The 19,194-nt window shown below is 36.5% G+C and overlaps 1 protein-coding gene across 2 annotated transcripts in view; it reads left to right on the top strand.

The window, feature by feature from the left end:
- GGT7 (gamma-glutamyltransferase 7) overlaps nt 1-11,102 on the top strand; it is a 31,639-nt gene extending 20,537 nt beyond the window's left edge. For both annotated transcript variants that reach the window (XM_070939955.1, XM_070939956.1), the window contains exons 6-15: nt 83-156; nt 600-796; nt 1,749-1,836; nt 2,548-2,675; nt 5,114-5,202; nt 5,955-6,104; nt 7,078-7,195; nt 8,299-8,436; nt 8,707-8,806; nt 10,294-11,102. In XM_070939955.1, the coding sequence (XP_070796056.1) occupies nt 83-156; nt 600-796; nt 1,749-1,836; nt 2,548-2,675; nt 5,114-5,202; nt 5,955-6,104; nt 7,078-7,195; nt 8,299-8,436; nt 8,707-8,806; nt 10,294-10,457 (1,246 nt within the window). In that variant the 3' untranslated portion in view covers nt 10,458-11,102. The remainder of the gene's footprint in view (nt 1-82; nt 157-599; nt 797-1,748; nt 1,837-2,547; nt 2,676-5,113; nt 5,203-5,954; nt 6,105-7,077; nt 7,196-8,298; nt 8,437-8,706; nt 8,807-10,293) is intronic.
- Nucleotides 11,103-19,194: the final 8,092 nt, after the last annotated feature.

The raw sequence follows: 19,194 nt of genomic DNA, 5'->3' as shown, positions 1-19,194 counted from the left end.
ATTTGGTAACATTTTCAGTATGATTTTATATTCCTGATGAGTTGAAGACGGTCAAGTCAAGCCTTTACTTCTGTTTTGCCAGGCTGCCATGGAGACAGTTGTTGGGCCTTGTTGCAGACATAGCTCAAGATGGATTCAATGTCACATATGATTTAGGTGAGTGCTTTTCCAGAAAAAAGGTATGGTGAAGCTAGACTGTGTACAAGAAATGCCACATTTTTTGATGCTGGCCAGTGCAGTATTTCTGTATGGCCAGTGCAGTATTTCTGCAGTATTTCTAGATAGGTCAAATATCTAGATCTGGCACCAAGGGGATAGCAGAGATTCCTTCAGGTTTGTGCCAGGATCTCAGCTGGAGCTACACAATACAAAGCCAGCATCCCCACCACAACAGCTACAGAAACACTTTAAGGAGTAAAATAGAAAAATAGAAAAAACTTATTTTTGAAACCAGAAGTACCTAAAAGTGAGAATATTAGATATATTCAGTGTAACAGGCTACAAGTGGTTTTAGAAAGAATTTTCCTCTATTTCTAAGTTGGTTCGGAAAGCTTTATATAATGCAATGCTTACTCTTTTGTTATTTCTGTCATTTGTAGCAATGGCTATCAAAGAAATGAAGGAACACTACAATCATTCAGAAAAATTCAGAGAAATCTTCTTTCCTGATGGGCAACCCTTGTTGCCGGGAATGTTTGTGAGAAGACCAGATCTGGCAGCTCTTTTAGACTTGATTGGATCAAGAGGAGTGTCTGCTTTTTATAGTGGAAATGTGACACAAGAAATTATTTTAGAGGTGAGTCATTCATTGCTGTTATGTACATTTGTCTGTATGCCTGAGTATATGTATGAGTGAGTGATATTCTTGTTAGCGGCATTGAGCATTTTTTATGGAAAGGTCTGAAGCAAATAAACTAAACATATAAACTCTATAATTGCAGAGAATTCTGATTCTTATTTAAATGAATCTGGGACAATGAGTTTCAGGCTGTCACTTGGCAAGTTGTTCAAGAATCATTTTAAGGTTTCGCTAGTATTCCAAAAAATGTGTAATGGTGGAAAAAGCCTGTTTGTCAACCACTATCAACCCCCTCTTAGCTAAAAGGGAATATTTGTTGTATTCTAGAATGCACTCATTAGACAGTAATCAATATGAACAGGGTGACCTATGTAAAATTAGGATTTCTCTTCTTTCTCATTCTCTTCAACTGTTGATAAATTTGTATAGAAACTGTTCACTGGTGGGTTTCAAATATTTTTACTACTGGTTCTGTGGGTGTGGTTTGGTCGGCGTGGCATGGCATGGCATGGCATGGCATGGCTTGGCATAGCTTGGGGGGTGTGGCTTGATGGGCATGGCAGGGAAGATACTGTAAAATCTCCATCCCCTCCCCACTTCAGGGGAAGGATACTGCAAAATCCCCATTTCCTCCCGATCAGCTGGGACTCAGGAGGCAGAGAATAGATGGGGGCGGGGCCAGTCAGAGGTGGTATTTACCGGTTCTCCGGACTACTCAAAATTTCCGCACCAGTTCTCCAGAACTGGTCAGAACCTGCTGAAACCCACCTCTGAAACTGTTCCTTCAACATTACCAAAATATGCATGTTATAATATGTTTACAAATAAAATGATATTTGGTTGGTCTGGAAGATTCAGATCATTGTTTTGTAGTTGCTTAGCCATTTTAAAAGTTATTTTAAACTAGGACAATGCATTGGAAGTAATACCACTGTGATCCTCTCACTAGGTCCTTAAATCTGGAGGTACTTTGTCTGAAGAGGACTTTAGCAACTACACTGTGTTGGTTGAAAATCCAGTTCATACAATATACCAAGGTAAAAAGGCCCTTCTATAACCTCTGCTGTTATTTCTTACATCCTTTACATTTTCATTTTTAAAATGAATTTAGGAAATACAGCTACTTTTTAGAAAAAAACAGAAACATGGATTGCATTTGTTTATAAATTAGCAGAGTGCTCACAGAACAGAATAAAAACTAAGCCTTGTATATCCATAAAAACTGAAAAGAGAAATAATCAGGTATTCCCAAACCCTACTTGGGAGACTTTAACAGAAGTTTTTTGGCCCTTGACTGAAACCATAATTATTGGTGGCATAGAAATATGCCATTGGCATAAGCTAAAGCCTCAGGTTACTACATAGACATATTACTGAATAATACCATTGCATACTAACAGTAGATAGTCAACTCTTCATAAAGAACACTAAAGTCCCTTTTATTTCTGAAGGTTAATCAGAAGACAATGCTCTGTTTATCTGAGGTTGGGTAACCATGTCATTCCTGCTGAAGTCACAACTTGCTTTCAAAACATTTGTTTTAAAACAGTTTTCTCATAACAGAATAACAGTTTGAGAAAACGCAAGACCAAACTTGTAATGTTTTCTTATATAGGAATCAAACTTGGCAAACTCAATGAGATTTTCTTCTGAGTGAATTGTTCTGAACTCCACTGTGAAGCTGCCCTTGATGTCATATTAGTCTAACCCAGTTTTCCTGTGGCTTTCTCCTTCTTTCACTTGAATAGGACATCTTGTTCTAAGTCCACCGCCTCCACATACAGGTCCTGCTTTGATCACAGCCCTAAACATTCTTGAGGGATTTAATATTACCAGTCAAGTAGGCAGAGAAATTATTCTTCATTGGATAACAGAGGTAAGACCTGCTCAGCCAAATTGCTTGGATTTAAAGTTGTCATAAGACTTTGTTTCTTTTTTGTATTATATATAAAATGCTTTACTATACTGTTTCATGCCATTTGCAAGTAAGGTATAATAAATAGGATGGGGTTTTTTGCAAGTTAATGTTTCATGAACTTAAGAGTGTCTGCTCTTGAAAATGGAGTCATAGTGTTTGTACAGTTTAAAAACCAACTGATTAAATTTTATTTCAAATACTTTTCCATATAAATATATCCAATAGAATTACATGCGAAGTTATAAAAAGGATCTAGAAAATGCATTTCAATGTATTTCACTGGCAGAAATATGGCCAGTGGCTTCTAATGACAGGATTTTGGCTTACAAATGTACAACGAGCTACAGATTCCTGAACCCTGATTAATTCCCATTTTGAAAATGTTCATCTATTTTAAAACTAGGATAATTATTCCTGTTAATATAAATTATTTACATAACATTATAACCTACAATAAGTGGATATAAACTGCAAATCTCCTGATTATTGGAAGATGAGACAATCCTTTCATACGTATTAGCTAAAAGCACCTCCTTGTGGCAGTTACACTGTAACTGAAATATAACAATTCCATCTTTTCTGTGGCTTAAAAATAAAAAAAAAACTTCTAAATTTTTTCAGCCATCTACCGAAATAATTTGAAATTTGGCTACTAAAAAAATCTGGGAAAGTTCCTGCAACAATTATGATCAGTCTCAAATGATTTTCTATACCATGCCTAAAGAATACTTATTTTTATAATGGCCTATGTAACATAAATTTGATATATACCTGATATTGGCAACTGCATTTTAAAAATAATTAATAGACTTCAATGTGATACTTAAAATAATAAAATTTAGGAACTGGAGGTAAACATTCTAATAAAAGAAATTCAGATGAAGATTTCACTGTAAAACTGATCAATTTGAAAGTAGTGCTAAGTTCGATTCTGTAGCCTTAGGCCACACATGAGAGCGTGTTTTCTCTTCAATTTTATACACTGAACTAGCATTGTGATATAGTAGGAACAATCACTGATTTATTACAGAACAAGCATTTCTTGGCTTTAAGTCAAAGAGAAGTACTATTGTTTTCAGCATACCCAATAATATTCATAGTAATGTACGTTTTTATAGCCAATGCAACTTGTATTCTTAGACCATGTATACTTACTTCACAACAGATGTGACATGTAGTATTTAAGAATTACAAAGCATTTTCTGTGGTTATTGAAACAGACTAACACAGTTGCTAACAGTTTTATTACCTGGCCTCTAAAAATGCTATGAATAAATACATTTTAGACAACGATTTGTATATATTGCTATATTCAAGTAAATTAGGTGTTCAAGTATCAAACTGGACCTGAGATTGAATCATCTTTCAATTCCGCTCCTTTAAGACTTCAATAAATATTGATCACAATCTGGAGTTGGAACAGAATGTTATTTGCTTCCAAAGTTGTTTTTTTTTTATAAAAAAGATACAAATAGCAGATATTAATATTGTGTAGCGCTTAAGGCATCAGGCTAGAAATCAGGAGGCTAGGAGTTCTAATCACACCTTAGGCCCATAGAAGGAGACAATGGCAAGCAATGGCAAAGTACTTCTCAAATCTGGCCAAGAAAACTGCAGGGATTAGTCCAGGCAATCACTAGGAGTCAATAATAATGTTGCATGTGTGCGTACATACATGAATGTGCACACACACAGTGGCGGGTTGCCCCAGGTTCACACCAGTTCTATAGAACCGGTAGTAAAACCGGTGGGAAGCTCCACCCACTGACCCCGACGTCATCAAAATGCTTCTGCACTTGCGCACGCGGCCCCCTTTCAAACCGGTAGTAAAGGTATGTAGAACCCACCCCTGCACACACACATATAGAATCTTAAAAAGGTATGTCAAAGTGGAAACAGTGAAAAGGACAGTGGTTTCTAGAACTTCTTTCCCATCCCATAATATAAATTAATTATATTGTGTGCCTACCATTAATTTTTAACAAAGAACCAAAATGTTTTAATTATGGAAATAAAAATGGCCTGAGTTTTGTAATCTGAGGGAAGGCCTCTCACATTCCACATATAGGAATAGTGGCTGAGCCTTCTTTTAACATTGACAGTGGGACTGCAGCTTCCACTATATTGAAGGACAACAGGGTACCTGAGGAACAGAGACCCACCACATAATGCATACACTTAAATTTCCAGCCCTACTCTGCTATTTCAAGCACCTATGGGGATCTTGTAAGAAAAGTTATTAAGAAGAGTAAGACATCTTTCTCAGATAATAGAAGCCACTCTTTTGGCTTTTGTAGAGGGAATGAAAGAAACCATTCTCCTGGCTGTCTCTCTCTGGAGAGAGATTTCAAAACCATCTTCATATTCTGTTTTTTCCCCCTTTTTATTCTATGTAGACCTTAAAGGTTGTGCTGGCATTAGCTAGCAGTCTGGGAGATCCTTTCTATGATGCATCCATTTCTGACAGTGTGGAAGATATGATGAGGTAAGTTTCAATTTCTGATGATCATTCTTTATACTGATATTATTTTTTTCATCATGCTAAATGCAGAAAAGGAATAAGAAAGACTAAGTCAAACAAACTAAGGCAGGAGATGGAAAAAACGAAATATGTCAGACAATACAATTCATTATACCTCCCCAATCTTGTTATCCTGGCAAACTATTCTTGTTTCCACCATGTCTATCTATTGATTCCCATGTTGTTTTGGAGTTTTAAACTTCTTACATCTCTTTTTAAGGACCTCAATTGCTCCATCCAACAAAATGTTTCTTGGATTTCTTATTGCTCTAAACCATTCACCCTTATTTTATAGTTTTGTTTTGTGACTCAGTCCTCAATCATTTTCTCTATGAAATGTCAAACCATCTCAATGCACTTCTTCAACTTATTCGTGTATTTTTATATTCAATCCACATTCATTAAAGACTGTTTCTTTCTGTTTTATCACAAATATTTCTTAAGTATCCTAGCTCCTCTGAATCCCAACATTGGATGGGTAGACACTCTTGGAAAAAGGTGATGCCTCTGATACCTAAATGCAGGCTTTTAGAATCTAAAGATGGCTACTGAGAAGCATTTTAAAGGCTATTGCTTATTGTTTCTATATTTTTATTTATTTGTAGTTTCATTTTTTAAAAAGTATCCTGTCCTTTGTTTGACCAAATGTCTATATATTTGGTGAGCAAAGATCAAGGCAAATGATAATTCTTCCCTGATTTTTCTTCTCCTCGCAGTAAATCTAAAGCCAATTTCCTGCATCAGCAGATTGATTCCCAGGCCTTTCCCTCTGATCTTCACATCCCACATTTCTCTATTGAAAGTGGCCCTTCGGCGAGCCAAGTCCTTGTCATGGGACCTGATGACTACATTGTTGCTGTTGTAAGGTAAAAGGATTCCTAATTTCTGAATGATTAACCTCCAACTAGGAAAAGGATTTTGGGTTGTGATCGTGGTACTGATAATATCAGGCATCTGTGAAAAAGGATACCCCTATTTTATGGATTAAAAATAAACTTGCCACTATGATAATCTCGTATCAATCTGTGATGGGGAAAGTTCCTGTACTGTTTAATTTTAAAGCTCAGCATTAGGTCCCTGCAAATGCACATTCATGTAGTCTTCTTGGGATAAATATGAAAAACAAGAAGTGGTTTTCTGTCTTCCCAGTCTAAGCAATAGCTCTAATATTCTCTGGAAGTCTTGTATTCAGATATTAACCCAAACCATCCCTGCTTTAGCTTCTAAGCACAGATAAGATGAGCCATCTGCTGCCACCGGCTGAGGCAGAACTGTTTGTTGTTGTTATTGTTTTCCATTTAAAACAAATATTATAGCAGTGGTAGATTGGGATAACATACAGAAAAATATAATTTAAACATTTCATGCACTTTAAATGCATGAGAACTATAATTATTTAGAGATGTTGTACTGATCTGATTTGTAATTAGTCTGCAGAATCTGCAGTCTAAAAATATTGCAAAGAAAAGGTTATTAGAACTTTTGGTTAAAATGAAAACAATGCTTAATGAGAGAATGAATTGTGTAAAGAAAATTGAGAGGGAGCAGATTATTATTATCCCTTTCTCATAATATTAGAATACAAATAATTGATGGGTAATTGATTGTTGGATGATTCAGGATGAACCAAACAAAGTATTACTTCTTGAAATGTATTGAGAGTGGTACCATAAATGGATCAAGTTACATAATATATTAAAGATTGAACTCAGGTGTGATCTGTAAGAACTTTTTATTCTGGACAGGCTAAAATGATGTATACAGTTGTAAAATACTGGACAATTGATTGATTTGGAAGACTTGAATTCCAGGCCCAACCATCTTTCTGTTTTATTTCAGTTCCTTGAATCGGCCATTTGGAAGTGGAATAATGACTTCTTCAGGAATCCTTCTAAACAGTCAGATGTTGGATTTTTCTTGGATGAATGAAACAGAGGACCATTCCTCTTCCAGCTTGGTAATAAATTATAAAATTATTCCGGGACAAAAACTGAAAGCAGGAATAATTATATATGAGTATGTTCAATATGTATACCCGAGATAATTAAATTAATTAATGAGTAGAACATAAGCAATGTTCTATTACGTTTATAATTTTAGATCACTTATATTTTTAAAGAATCATTGGGTTGTATTTATTTTAGTAAACCCTCTAAATAAATGAACTTGATTTAATAAAAATATTGATGGAATGTAAATGTAGATATAAGAGCCGAGGTGGCACAGTGGTTAGAGTGCAGAACTGCAGGCTGCTTCAGCTAACTGCTAGCTGCAGCTCAGCAGTTCGAATCTCACCAGCTCAAGGTTGACTCAGTCTTCCATCCTTCCGACGTGGGTAAAATGAGGACCCAGATTGTTGGGGCAATATGCTGACTCTGTGAACTGCTTACAGAGGGCTGTAAAAGCACTATGAAGTGGTATATAAGTTTAAGTGCTATTGCTATTACTATTGCTAGTTTTTAGCAAGGATAATTTTCATTCAGAGTCCTTATATTATTGAAACTGACTGCTAGACAAAGTTGAATCTACTTCACAGAAGCCATACAAGTTAGTTAACAAAAGAATTAAGACTTTACTAAACAAAAATAGAAAATTCATGAGCCTATCTAGATATGGTTCAGCCACTTAAAGTTGTCAAGACTGAGAAACTCTGATCTAGTCTTTAAAAACGGTATTTGTTCTAAATATTCATAAGGAAACTGAACCTTGAAGAGCAAAGGAAGCACCTAAGCAGTGGTGGGATTCAAAATTTTGTACTACTGGTTCTGTGGGCATCGCTTGGTGGGTGTGGCAGGGGAAGGATACTGTAAAATCTCCATTCCCTCCCCACTCCAAGGGAAGGTTACTGGAAAATCTCCATTTCCTCCCAATCAGCTGGGTCTCGGGAGGCAGAGAATAGATGAGGGCGGGGCCAGGCAGAGGTGGTATTTACCGGTTCTCTGAACTACTCAAAATTTCCACTACCAGTTCTCCAGAACTGCTCAGAACCTGCTGAATACCACCTCTGGTCCAAAGGATATATTTAGCAGTGTTTTAGAAGATAACATCTTTTTCCTGCAGAGGAATTTTATTCAACCTGGGAAACGGCCTTTGTCTTTCTTACTACCCACTATTGTTCGGCCATCGGAAGGGATGTGTGGAACTTACCTGTGCCTGGGAGCCAGTGGTGGAGATAAAGCTTTAAGCAGCATTATGCAGGTAAGTTCTGGACACAGGATTAATAATTTCATTATAGGAGTAGAGATCACTGCTTTGTTCAGGCAATGATTCCCATGGATTGGAGGGCAGGTCTGTGAAGTGTAGAGATTACACAACAGATTTGTGCATCCACAAGGATCTCCATGCATAGGCCACTATAAGTATGTTTGTCTGGTGGGAGCTTGTTGCTTGCTCAGCCTTTGAACAGTAGACAAGACTCAAGGTAAAATTAAAGAATAATTCATTCATAATTGAATGTCTTTCTGACAGATTTTAATAAATGTTTTGGCATATAACAAAAATCTAAGTGAGAGTCTATCACTTGGACGGCTTCACCCTCAGCTACAATCAAATATTCTAGAAGTTGACAGTAAGTATGAACGTCTACTAGGTTTCCTTTAATATGCTGACACAAATAATTTTTTCCCAAATATCTAAAACTATTCTGCAGCCTTTCTCAGCTAGACATGGTCTGTTAAATTTTATAACATGCAAGTATAGAAAGAAGGGGTATTCTTTTATGATAGACTACATAAGAGACTGAGGTTGAAAAGCCAAGGAGGGATGGACTTGGTCAGTATTTAGATGGCAGATCACTGCCAGCACTTTAGGCTAGACTAGGAAGCCCCCCAAAAAAACCCTCTAAAGAAAAGATAAATTGCTTTTGTCTTTTTGCCAATATAATTGATGGATTTTTTCCCCTGAAATCACTAGAAAATGAGGTTTTATATTGGAGAAATAAAAGAACAACTGCATAGGCATTTTTTTTCACATGTTCATAACCTGATCTTTTTTTTAAAAAAAAAAAACCAAGATTGGGAACATTTTTCTTCTACATTTTTCTATTTGTTTTATCAACACATGGAGAAGAATTAAATCTTTGGCTTTGTTAGCTCTTTTGGCTTTTTACTGTGAAACAGAGGCATACAGCATTTATTCAGATCTATCTGATCAGTTGGTCTAAGTGAGAGTTGGTAGATGCCCCCACTACAATACTTCAGCTGAGAAGCCATCCTTCATTTAAGCAAAGGAAGGCAACTTTCTCAAGCAGAAGGATTAATGATAAATTGCTGGAAAGGACATAGGTGTGTGTGTGTGTCACCATTTTTGTTAACTTGACTAGTATTTGCAACTATGGCAGAAGATGTGGGCCCTAGTACCTGCATGAAAGTGAGAGTACTTCTGTATCAGCACTGTTTTTATTCTCAAATCTCCCTAAGGCATTTTGAAACTCATCCCAAATACAGTGGTTTCAAAATATTGAGAACACTAATCTGCTCCCATTGGCCTATTGGAGAGAACGAAACAAAACATTCAGTTGAATACTCAGCCCTGAGCAACTGCCAATGCCAGAACTGCAAACTTCTTCTCACCTGCATCTCACATAATAAGGAGTTTTATTAATATCCAATTTTGCATTTGATTGTTCATGAAACAGAATGGTTGCTGTTTGGGGTTGCTGCAAAAATGTGTTAGCCTGAGTCTGGAAATAGAGACCAAGACATGAGTTCCTATTGGTTAGAAAAAAAGCCCACCCACAAATTTAAATTTTTACATGGAAAACTGTCCTGTAGCCAATCCAAGATACACTACAGTGAGCAGGAAATGAATGGACTTGGCTACTAATCATGGAGAATGGCATGAGACCTCATATATCCAGTGCTGATTTTGGACTGACGTAAAGCCACCTTATGGAAGTGCCTCCGAAATAAGTTGCAAATTCACATGGTTTCTAGATGCAAAATGGGAGAAAGGTACTGTTTCGTTATGTACCTGAGAAAACAAAATGTTTCAAGTTGACTCAAATGGGGCATTATTGCTCTAATGTAAATAACTTTTTCAAACCTTTCTTATTAGGTGAGTTTCCAGAAGAAGATATCAGCTATTTTACAACCAGAGGTGAACATGTAAAGAAAGTTGAGGTCCTCTCTATAGTTCATGGAGCCAGAAGAACAAACAATTTCATAATTGGTGTGAAAGACCCAAGAAGTGTGGATGCAGCAGGAGCGACAATATTATAGCAACTCTCAGATGAATTTGTTCCTCCAAAAAAAAAACAAAAAAAAGGCTTTCCCCCCAAAATACATTATGCATGTTTCCAAACAGTTCCTTTATCATTCCCCATAATGTGGAACAAGTGGTGTTTCTATGGGTTTTTACATTGCTAAATAGTCCCCTCTGCAATTCTGTACTGAAACAATGAAGCCTGATCAAGATACAGCACAACAATTAGAATTTTTGTTCATTATGATCTTGAGTTATAAAAATCTCAGGCATTATTAAAATAGGAGCACAGGGAATAAGTTTAATTTTGATAGCTAGTCCAACTATTTGATGCACCACAGTGAAATAATTCTAAATTGAGCACAGGGAATATTTAAGAAACAAACAACTGATACTGAAAATGTACCATTTTGACAGTGTTAGTGGAAGATTCACTGTTCAAGGAATATGTCTATTTTCACCCAGGTTCTTAATAACCCCCCCCCCCAACAATCAAACACAGTTCCATGAGTTTGAATTTGCATGGGAAATGCGTACATATATCTAGGGAGGAAGCCTATTGGCTGATATTGATAGTAATTAAGAAATTTCCTCATCTTCAATCTCTGGAACAGTTTTGCTGTTTGTAAGAATGTTTTCTTGATGGTTTTCCTTACATGGATAAACACATACTGAAATAAAGATGTGTGCGCTTTTTTTTCTTTTAAGGTAGCTTGTTTGCCTAACTCCTTAGAGTAAATCAGGCAGCTAACACAGTATATACAGCTGATTTCAGTATAACATGGATTTTCACATATCATTCAAGTGTGCTTGTTAGTTGTACTTCTCTATTCATCAGTGAAGAAAGAAAATGGTACTTTGATAATGCAGAGTGCCTTCATGTCAGTATCTTGAGGATCAAGCAGAAAAAGTTTTGTAATAACATATTTATTTCTGGTACTTTAGTGATCTCACACCTTTCTCGATTATTAAGCATATTATTTTCAATTCATGTATAAGAGTCTCAAAAATTCCCTTTGAGTGAAATAGCAATAGCAATAGCACTTAGACTTATATTCCGCTTCATAGTGCTTTGCAGCCCTCTCTAAGCGGTTTTACAGAGTCAGCATATTGCCCCCAACAATCTGGGTCCTCAAATGTAATTTGTACCAACACACATATTTAATTGTAACTGCTCTTACTCATATCTCAAGTAATATTAACTTTTATAATCCTCTCTGCCCTGAGAAGAGAAGGCAGGTTTTCATAATCCTCTTGATGACATTAACTTAATGGTAGATGGTTGGCAACTTCAACACATTGAAGGTGCCACTTCAAATGTTTTGACCCAATATGTAATATCATTCAGTTGTGGATAGGAGTTATGAACTAAGCTATTTTATCCTGCAGAAAATTGGACCTTTTTCTTCTTGGTCTCTATTAGTGCTCTATAGATTATTTTCATTTATAGTGAAATAATTTCATGTGCAGAAAGGACTCAAGCAGATTTATTGTCATTTCACATTGAATAGTTTCATTGTAGACTTATGGTGGTCTGTTTATTTGAAATGTTTGTAAATTGCCTCAATCTGAAGGCTCTAGTTGGCAACAGGATAAAAAAAAATCAATGAGCTATAAGTTATAATTTTACATGCTTTACAGCTGATGTCTTGTCAACCATACCTCTTTTTCATTAACGTGGAGTTCTAATTAAACAAACTTCCTCCTAATATACCCACTAGATCAGGGTTGTCAAACTGGCAGCCCATGGGCCGGATGCGTCACACGCAAGCCACGCTCACCCCAGCTCCGCGAATGGGAATGGGAAAAAGGTCACAAAACATCATATGACGGCAACGTGATGCTGCGAGTTTGACATCCGTGCACTAGATTAATGCTTGCAAAACTTTTTATTTATCTAAATCATTAGTAACATAGCTTAAAAATACTGAAATAAAATCTCAATATTTCTGATGTTTTAAAAAATCATCTACAGATACAGAAAAAAGCAGGAATATTTAAAAATAAAATAAAATATAAACTAAAATGAATAAGAATAGAATTCATACATGACACTGAAGGCCCCTATCCAGAATGGGAAAGGCATTCATCCCTTAAGTGATGCTATTGGTTCAGTAAGGCTATATCAAGATTTTTTCAATGCAAGTATAAGTATGTGTGTGTGTGTATGAGCACGCGCACATGCATATATGTACACATACAGAGACATATATTCCACAATTGCCTTCAAATTAGTTTTCATTGGGCTTAGTTGTGAATCATTAGAATTAAAGACAATTCTAAACAGACTCTTTCCTTCACATTTATGCTGTTGCTCTCAGTTTATTATGGGAACATTTTTAAGTATATAACTATTTCTGTTTAGGTAGCATTTAGAACTTTATTATTTATTTATTTATTTATTTATTTATTTATTTATTTATTTATTTATTTATTTATTTATTTATTTATTATTTAAATTTGTATACCGCCCATCTCCTAGTGGACTCAGGGCAGTGAACAGCCAGAACTAAAACACATGCCAATACAAAATTTAAAATTGTTAAAAGAATTACATAACTGGCCCAATTTAAAACAATTCAAAACCCAATGACAATTTAAAACTAAAAAACTAAAAAAGACTGAAAAAGGGGGAGGGGATTCATGCCAGTCCTGCTTGATGGAAAAGAAAAATTTTTAGGGCACGGCGAAAGACCCGGAGATCCGATATCCTTCGTATCTCCGGGGGCAAATCGTTCCAGAGGGCAGGAGCTGCCACAGAGAAGGCCCTCCCCCTGGGGGTCGCCAGCCGACATTGCCTGGCTGACGGCACCCTGAGGAGTCCCTCTCTGTGGGAGGAGGAGTCTCTCTCTGTCCCTCTCTCTGTACTGGTCGGTGGGAGGCTATTGGCGGCAGAAGGCGGTCCTGCAAATACCCAGGTCCTATGCCATGGAGCGCTTTAAAGGTGGTAACCAACACCTTGAAGCGCACTCGGAAGACAACTAGAAGCCAATGCAGCTCACGCAGGAGAGGTGTCACATGGGAGCGCCCCCTCGCTCCCATAATCCCCCGCACGGCCGCATTCTGCATCAGTTGGAGCCTCCGGGTGCTCCTCAAGGGGAGCCCCATGTAGAGAGCATTGCAGTAGTCCAGGAGGGAAGTGACGAGTGCCTGAGTGACTGTGCATAAGGAGTCCCGATCCAGAAAGGGACGCAACTGGCGAATCAGGCGGACCTGATAAAAAGCCCCCCTGGCCACGGCCGTCATATGCTCTTCTAAAGACAGCCGTGCATCCAGGAGGATGCCCAAGTTGTGAGCCCCATCCGTGGGGGCCAATAACTCGCCCCCAATAGCCAGCGATGGCACCAGCTGGCTATATCGGGATGCTGGAAGCCACAGCCACTCGGTCTTGGAAGGGTTGAGTCGAAGCCTGTTACTCCCCATCCAGATCTGCACGGCCTCCAGGCACCGGGACATCACTTCAAGGACATCGTTGGGATGGCCTGGGGTGGAGATGTACAGCTGAGTGTCATCAGCGTACTGATGGAACTCCACCCCAAAGCCACGCATGATCTCACCCAGCAGCTTCACATAAATGTTGAACAGAAGGGGCGAGAGGACCGACCCCTGAGGCACCCCACAAACAAGGCGCCTCGGGGTCGACCTCTGCCCCCCTGCCAACACCGACTGCGACCGGTCAGAGAGGTAGGAGGAGAACCACCGCAGGACGGTGCCCCCCACTCCCAACCCCTCCAACTGTTGCAGCAGGATACCATGGTCGATGGTATCAAAAGCCGCTGAGAGATCTAACAGGACCAGGATAGAGGAGCAACCCCTATCCCGAGCCCTCCAGAGATCATCCATATTAGTATTTCTCTTAATGAAAAAATATACTTTGTGGAATGCACAGCAACAGAAATTTAAGCACAGAAATAGACCCTTCCCCACATGCTTAGTACAACATATAGGAATTACGCCACTGAAAATGAATAAAAGTCCTGCTTTTGCAGGCCACAGTTGTTTTAACAGATCCTATCCATGTGCAATTCTATGTTAATCTTCAATTGAAAATGGAAAGCTTAAGGAAATAGACAATAGATGTGATTCTATTTCCACATGTTCTCTTAATGTTTGAAGAGCTATTTTGAAGACAAAAGGAAATTCATTTTATCAAACACAATAACAAAAAAACTGGAAGAGTATTCCTTCTATTCTATTAAGAAAAAAAACCAACACTCCCGATTTCATTGCACTGAGTACCTTAAACATTTGTTAATTCATTTGAGAGATTTTTTAATTGTATAATTTTGTTTTACTGTAATGCTTATCAATGGGAACTCTAATTATCTACTTTTCTGAATACAGTGTTTCTCAACCTTGGCAACTTTTAGATGTCTGGACTTCATCTTCCAGCTTTTCTTAGCTATTGCCCCCATGTTGTGCTTTTGAGCTTTTTATTGAAACTGTTGGCTGCCATTCAGTCTCAAATATCAAATGAGATAGGCTGCACCCTGTTCCAACAAAGCAGATTTTATTTTTGTTAAAATAATTGTATTAAAGATTATAATTACATAACTAAAATTAATACAAACTAAAAGAATGAAAAAAAGTAAAAAGTGCAAAGAAAAATTTAAAGAAAGAGAAATTATTTCTTTATAAATATAAATAAGTTTAGTAACAATATAAACAATATTGTTTATCACAATAACATAAATACCTTTACTGACTTTTCACTTCCTCTTAATTTATAGCCAGTGATCACTTCATCCCATATCCTATCTCTCCTCTATAAACAAATCCATAAAGTATCATTTCTGTCCTGGTGTCAGCAAAAGTCCTAAGGTTTGCCAGAAATAACAATATATCTCTTTTAACCTTGATCAAATAAACCAACTTTATATTTCTTCCTTTTGCTTCTAACAATTTTAATCTTTAGTCAATTCAAATAATGTCATAGTACTTTTTATTTGTTTTTGCTCCTACTCACAAGATTCATAGATCAGAATATGCACATAAAATCCAAGTTTTAAAAATCACTTTGGTAAATCCAATATATAAGAATTATCCAGGTCACTATTTTGATTTATTATTTGTGATTCCTTTTACTTTTTAAACTATCAAATGATTTGTTTTGTATTTCCAATAAGACATCTTTTCCCATCTCATTCTTGTAGCCTGTCATTTGTAGATTCACTTTCAGTGTCAACTATTTCTATGTCTTGTGATATAAAACTTCTGAAAAAGTAGTTAACAATCAATTTCCAAATGTGATTAGAGAAGGAAATACACAAACTTAGTGTCCTTTTAAAGGTACCAACCATAGTTTGAGCAAGATGGCTATTCCTTGTCTCGCAGGGCTCAAAACCTCCATTTACTCACCAACTCTTCATTCTTCCCCATCATCGTTAATCCCATCTTTTGTGGTACCACCATCTTCAATCTACCATTTCTTCCCCCAGAAGCTTTTTCTTTCTTAAAAAAGATTTTATGGTCATGGATCAGAATATGCACATAAAATCCAGCAACATTCATAAATACAATAGTAGTAAAGTATTGAGAAAGCAAATAAATAAATAAATAAATAATCAAGTAAATAATAATTTGAGTGATCTTGTGAAGTTTCGAATAGAACCCTTCGGGGGATAAAGGATAGGCAGACTTTGCCTAGAACCTACCTTTGTGAATCGACTCAAAAGCTATCTTTAATAAAAGTAACTCACTGAATATCACTTGATATTAAGAATATTTTTCTACTAGATCAACTAGTAGAACTAGTAATTAATAATAATAATAATAATAATAATAATAATAATAATAATAATAATAATGTAAATTATTTGGTTTGCTCCTGAACCCAAACTGTCTTGGATCAACTAGTCAACTCAGTAAATGTGCCTGTTGGTACAGCTGACAATACTTAGAAGGATAATTGGAGAAAAATTAGTTGTGAGTGTTTCTGGTTCCTTTCTTAAAGATTGGAACTGCAATAAATCTGGGATCTAGAGAAAATAGTCTAGCGACTAGAGTTTTTTGTAGCCATATATTTAGTTTTGACACCTTTTGACATCTAATTATGTATTGACGGTCCTGAGTATTTTAGAACTCTCTCTAAAACTAGAGGATTTAATAAGCAATTTGCAAAATTATAAGCACATAGCAATTATTACTAATGGTTGCTAGATTTTACCAAGTTAGATATAGTATTGAAAATTATAGGGAATAATGCTATAAAGAATTGTAATATCCAATATATGATTATCAATATAAGGACATTTGGGCTTCTATATGTCTATATACATTATAGATGTTCCAGCAAGTCAGATTTTATATGATACCCAACTAAGGTCTGAAGTCAAAAGAGTTACAAGTCTATCTCTTAGAGTTCTTTCTGTTATCTGTACCATGGATTTCTTCAGTGAGTAAAAAGAAGTTAACTGAATGAACATATTCATGTATTTATTCTGAGAAAACAACAGAATGCATCCAAAGTATAAATGCATTCCAAATTCTAATTTACCATGCAAGTGCAAAATATAACTGCAGAAATTGGAAGAAGTATTGTGGTAATAAACAGTGTGGGTAAAAATTGCAAGCCAAGCATGCATATTCATGACTCTTCCAGTAATAGCTGCCATTTGCAGAAAGAATTGCGTGCATGCCAGAGTCTATTAGGCACATAGCTTCATGCAAATTGCTTTTCTGCACACCACTTAAAGTGCTAGATGCCCATTCTTATGGCCTCTTACAAAAATATATGCATATTTAAAAGAACTTTATGTTGCAAGAGGTGCTGCAAATCAGCAAGGACTTATGGAAAACAATGATGACCCTATGTTGAAAAGGCTGGGAAAACTAAGAAAAAAAAATAAGAAAGACCCCCTGTGAACTAGAGCCAAATCATTAGACAATATTCTAGCATTGATTGATCTTTATTCTTGGCATTTAATCAACCACAAACCAAAGATTCTTCAGGAAGGACTTCAAGTGCTAGCACTATTTTGTATGCAAAAGATCCCAGGAAGTTCATGACAACTTCAGGTTAGATTGAGAAGAATGTCTGCCATAGGCATGAATGAGTCTGTCAGTCATATAGAATGGAGGCAGATGAGTCGCTACACCTAACCAGTCATAAAGACTTTAAATACACCTGTCAATGAGGTTGAATGAACTCAATGAAACATATGAATCAATGTACATAGGATGAGGTGTGAAGGATTAACTCAAAGTGAACACCAAATCCATTACTCTAAAGTATTCAGAAATATCTAGCAATAATCACCATCAAGGTAAAAACTTGGTAAGAGATTCAAAAGCAATAAATTCTTTTTGACAAAATTCATAGTTAAACTATGGAATGCAAGCTGCAGTAATGGATTCAAACAAATATTCTCACTTCAAGTGACTTCCTTTGAAACTCGCAAAAGCTACAGGAGCATTTATGCAAGAAATTTTTTTCAGAATGCTGGATGAGGCTTCAAGGAGGCTGTGAGACAGTATGAAACATCTTATTATGACAAATTTTATATCATTTGCCTTGGACATATCTAATTATGATGTCTCTCAACATGAAGGATGAGGAACTTAAGAACCATTGCTGAGTTCACATGTTGCATATGCATTTATTTAATCACTATGGGAACAGAATGGCAGATTAAACAGATCTTTCTATTAATATATCTATTGTGTTCTATTCAATAAAATGTTAGGCACTTTGAAATACCTTTAAATAAACACATTTTTCACATATCTTTATCACCTGGGGAAGGCTTCTGTAAAATCCTAGGGGCCTGGTGGTGCAGTGGTTAAAATATAGTACAGATAGTCCTCAATTTACAACAGTTAATTTAGTGACTATTCAAAGATACGATGACATGAAAAAGTAACTTAATGACTGTTTTTCACACTTGCAATCATTACAGCATCTCTGTGGTCACGTGATCAAAAATTCAGACACCTGGTAACTGGTTTATATTTATGACAGTTGCAGTGTCTGAGTCAGATGATCACCTTTTGCAACTTTCTGACAAGCAAACTCAATGGGAAGCCACATTCACTTAACAACTTTGTTACTAACTTAACAACTGTGGTGATTCACTTAACATCTGTGGTAAGAAAGATCATAAAATGGGGCAAAGTATAAAATACCAGATGGGCCGGGCTCTGCATCCCTCTGCATTCACATAGGGTGTTGTTATCCATTCCACTTGAGTATATTGGTCTTAACACTCAGGCACTCCAACCCTCAGCCTATTTAGAGTCCTTCAAATAGTATAACAGAAGTCTGATCCTTCAACCATATTGTCCTTTAATGTTATTCCTTGCTCGATGGTCTCCTTCCTGCATCTTTTAATTATTTTACTCTTGCATGCTGGCAGGAATGAATGTTCTTGCCAACAAACATTTGCTCGGAGTACTCTTATAACACAATGTGTTTGAAAACACATTTCAGGTGGACCATCCATGACCATTGACATGAAGTATATCCCACTGCAGCTCTGCAGGGTTTTGGTTGCGTTGTTTTTCTTTTTTTTTTTTGCATATTTCCAATTCCTGATTATATTACCATTTGTTATTGTGCTTTTTATGGATAGTAAATGCAGTAATTCTTCAGTCATGCTTAGGTTTTGGGCAATTCCTCATACAAATATCACACAATAAGCAGGGGATCTTACCCTAGTAGACTAGTCAAGTACAATTGAAAATGCTTTGAGATTTATTGTTGCACATTGTCAAGTCCGTAATCCTGTTGGGAAAAAAAAATCTTATTGTGGCAAA

This window comes from Pituophis catenifer, unplaced genomic scaffold (assembly GCF_029215685.1).
Source record: "Pituophis catenifer annectens isolate HBS135680 unplaced genomic scaffold, rPitCat1.0.hap2 SCAF_3, whole genome shotgun sequence".
In the NCBI taxonomy this organism is placed as follows: Eukaryota; Metazoa; Chordata; class Lepidosauria; order Squamata; family Colubridae; genus Pituophis; species Pituophis catenifer.
The sequence above is the reverse complement of the archived record's forward strand: the minus strand, read 5'-3'. Positions and strand labels throughout refer to the sequence as shown.